At 46.0% G+C, this 3,468-nt stretch overlaps 1 protein-coding gene across 1 annotated transcript; it reads left to right on the forward strand.

The window, feature by feature from the left end:
• The first annotated feature begins 213 nt into the window (after window positions 1–213).
• LOC125521871 (uncharacterized) lies at window positions 214–2,737 on the forward strand. Its single transcript, XM_048686934.2, has 2 exons — window positions 214–666; window positions 2,115–2,737. The coding sequence occupies exons 1-2, from the start codon at window positions 366–368 to the stop codon at window positions 2,480–2,482; spliced, it is 669 nt and encodes a 222-aa protein (XP_048542891.2). The 5' UTR covers window positions 214–365; the 3' UTR covers window positions 2,483–2,737.
• The last annotated feature ends 731 nt before the right edge of the window (window positions 2,738–3,468 follow it).

The following is a 3,468-nucleotide window of genomic DNA, read 5'->3' on the forward strand; positions in this document are numbered from 1 at the left end:
AACTGTTGTTAGCATATATGTGGCTACGGTTGAATGATGATCTCTAGAATGATGATCTCTAGCATTCGTGTTCGCGGATAAATACGGAAGGAAATATACGGGTCCTGTTGAAGATGCCCTAAATATGCATTTTACTCGCCAGAACAGAACGTTAGTGCTGAAGATACGTGCCAGTCCTACCACTGCCATCAGTAGCAGAGCCACCTCGGGGGGCCCGACGACAGAGGGTCGTTTTAGTAGACAAAGAAAAGGGGGCAGAGGTTTGGGTCGCTCCTACTCAGAAACCCCAGATTCCCAAATTCCTCCCCGACCTCCATCCCGTGGAATCCAACCAACGCGGGGAGGCACCCAGCACACCGGCGACGATGATCCAGCTCCTGTTCGTGGTGCTCGTCGCCGAGGCGGCCGTGGCGACGGTGCTGCTCTTCAAGACGCCGCTGCGGAAGCTCGCCATGCTGGGTCTCGACCGCCTCAAGCGCGGCCGCCGGGCGCCCGTCGCCGTCAAGACCGTCGCCGGCGTCGTCGTCACGCTCCTCGCCTCCACGCTCTACAGCATGGCCGAGATCAGCGCCCGCGCCGGGGACCCCGAGGCTGGAGGCGGCGGCGCCCTCTCTCCCACCGACCAGGTCCTCTTCTCGCGCCACCTCCTCGAGGCGTCCCTCATGGGTAGGTCTTGGTGACGCACGTCCCTCTTGCTCCCTTACGGCGTTTTGACTGGAAATCGTATCTATGTGCCTGCTTTAGTCTTGCTTGTATCGTCCTTGTATGAGACGGTAGAGAGATTTGGTGATGTACAGATCCATCTCATACAGATCTTTGCTCAAATTGCAACATGCAAGTAACTGAAATTGGTAGGAAGAAGATGCGAGGGGTTAAACAGTATAAGGTGGTGTTTGGATGGGGAATTGCAATCTGAGATAGATATTAGGATATGGAGATATGGGTTTTGGATTAGGGTATGCCATTTTTTTTCTTTCACCACAAAATTTCTTGTATGTTTCAGGTTTGGGAATAAAGTTCCGTATGACCAAAGGGATGGAACCATATGGATTATTATGGAACTTTACAAGCATTTACTTATATATTCATGGGAACAAATGGAAAATTCTCGCTGCTTGATCATGTTTTGTCTTGTTCTGAAGAATCCCCATAACTAAGAATTTCAAGCAATAGTTTCCAATTGGCTGGCTGTATCGAACTTATTCCTCCATCTGTTTTGTATGAATGAACTAGCTTTTGATGTAGACATAGGCTCGTTGTGCAAGTATCCTAGCCATGTGGGAGATTGAACATTAGGCTTTGATATTGTTTCTCTTATTGGCCTGTTATTTTTTTTACCGAATCCGCTGATTTAATTCCCGCTAATCATAGTTAAGGTTAAGTTATGAATTGTGCAACTGTTGTATTGGGTGGATTTATGTGCTTGAATTTTTTGATTATTGTGCCCTGTAAATTCAGGCCAAATTCAACAGGTCTCTTCTTGACTTCTATCATCCTTGATTTACACCTAAGTTCTGGCGCAACTAATTGCTCCCATAGAGTTTATGGTGCCATTCAAATGCTTAATTTCCGTTTCTCCTGCTAGTTAAGTCTATGTTGGGATTTTATTTCATGTTTCCTCAACTCGTTAAGTTCTAGTACATCAGTTTTTATTATGTTCTGGATTTTTATTGTATGTTTATTATGATGTAGTATGTGTTGCTGAAACAGAATAAAAAGAGTTATTAGTAGGTTCACCTTTTCCATACCAATACCTTTCTTCAGTAGTGTATTTGTTTCCATGTTATAAGTTACTTATTTTCTCACTTCCCAAACGCGTGATGTTACTTATGTTCAAATCTGAAACTGTTTCATTACCGCAACTACAAACTTTGTCAGACAAGTGACGTGGGGGGGCGGGGGGTTGGGGGTGAATTGCCACACTCTTGCTGTTACATACGTTCAGGTTAGCGCAGCTACTAACTTCACTAGAAAAGTGATGTGTGGAGGTGAATTCCTAATATAACGTACTGTATTTCTCAACTGTACCAAAATAAATCCACTTCGTACTTACCACGATGCATGATATCTGTTCTCCTATTTGGCTATGCTAATGTTCTGAGTGATTTTTTCAGGTTACACTTTGTTTCTTGCTCTAGTCATTGACCGACTCCACCAATATATCAGAGAACTACGTGGGCTAAAGAAGAATGTCGAGGCTGTATCGAAGCAGAACAAAACATTAGAGGAAGGAAAACATGGAAGATCTCAGGAGATAGCGAAATACCAGGAAGAGGTTGCCACTCTGAACGAGGAGATGAAGAAACTGAAGCTGCAAGTACAAGAGAAGACCGAGGAGGTCCATGTTGCTGAGGACAAGGCACATGCTATTCAAAAGCAATCTGAAAGCTTGCTGCTTGAATATGACCGGCTCCTGGAGGATAACCAACATCTCCGGGAGCAGCTGCAGTCAATTGATCTCAGGCTCTCCAATCCTTCCTGAGAGAAGAATGTATTTTAGTAGAACATTATCCTATCGTGAACCTACTTCGTGCTTGAAATTGTCTGTCGCTTTTGGAACGAAGTTGAGGTTACTCTTTCCTAGGATGTTAATACCCAGATGACATGCTAATTTAGTAATGCCTCTCTTATCGGTTTTATTGTCTTGCAGAACAATATGGTGAAACATGTATGCTAGTACGCAGTTAAGTTTGTGAACCGCTGTTAAAGTGGTGCACTGTTCTAATGTTTTTAGTGATGTCTATTTTTCCGCTTAGCCGTTCAGCATCATATAATCTACTCCCTCAGATCCATAGTAAGTGTCGCAGTTTTGAACTAAGGTTGAACTAACCTTAGTTCAAGACCGCAACACTTATTTTGGATTGGAGGGAGTATATGTTTAAAAATGTTTGAGAATTTCAAAAATTGTTTGGATTTTATAGAAATGTTAAAATCAAAAAGCTCACAATTTTAACAAGAAAGTTTTTTTGTGTGTGTGTTAAGAGCAACTCCAACGGGGCGACCTATTTCGTCCGCTGACGTCCGTTTGGATCGGTGCGGACACAAAAGTCGGCCCAACGTGCCGATCCAAACAGACGCACGTCCGCTTGGCGTCTGCCTGCCAACCCATTTCCGGCCCATTTTTGAGCCGGATTTGCGTCGGCGCGGACATGAGACGGACGAGCGTGGGCCTTCTCCTTCCCTCAGGCCCGTTGGTCGGTGGTAGCCTCTACCATTTTCCTCCATTTCCCCCCCAAACCCTCCCGCTCGTGCGTGCTCCTGTCCCACCCCCCGCCATGGACGACGACGTGCTCGACCTCGCCGCCGCCGCCGGGGTGGAGATCATGAAGGTGGATCTCAATACCGTGTCGCCAAGGAAGAGGCCGTGGTTCGGGAAGATGCAGGCCGACATGCTCAAGTTCAACGACGAGTGATCTCGTGGCGGCGAGCGCCATCTTTTTTTTATGCCGGCAGGTGTGCTGGTATGAC

This window comes from Triticum urartu, chromosome 7A (assembly GCF_056163025.1).
Source record: "Triticum urartu cultivar PI428250 chromosome 7A, HENAU_Tu73, whole genome shotgun sequence".
Lineage (NCBI taxonomy): Eukaryota > Viridiplantae > Streptophyta > Magnoliopsida > Poales > Poaceae > Triticum > Triticum urartu.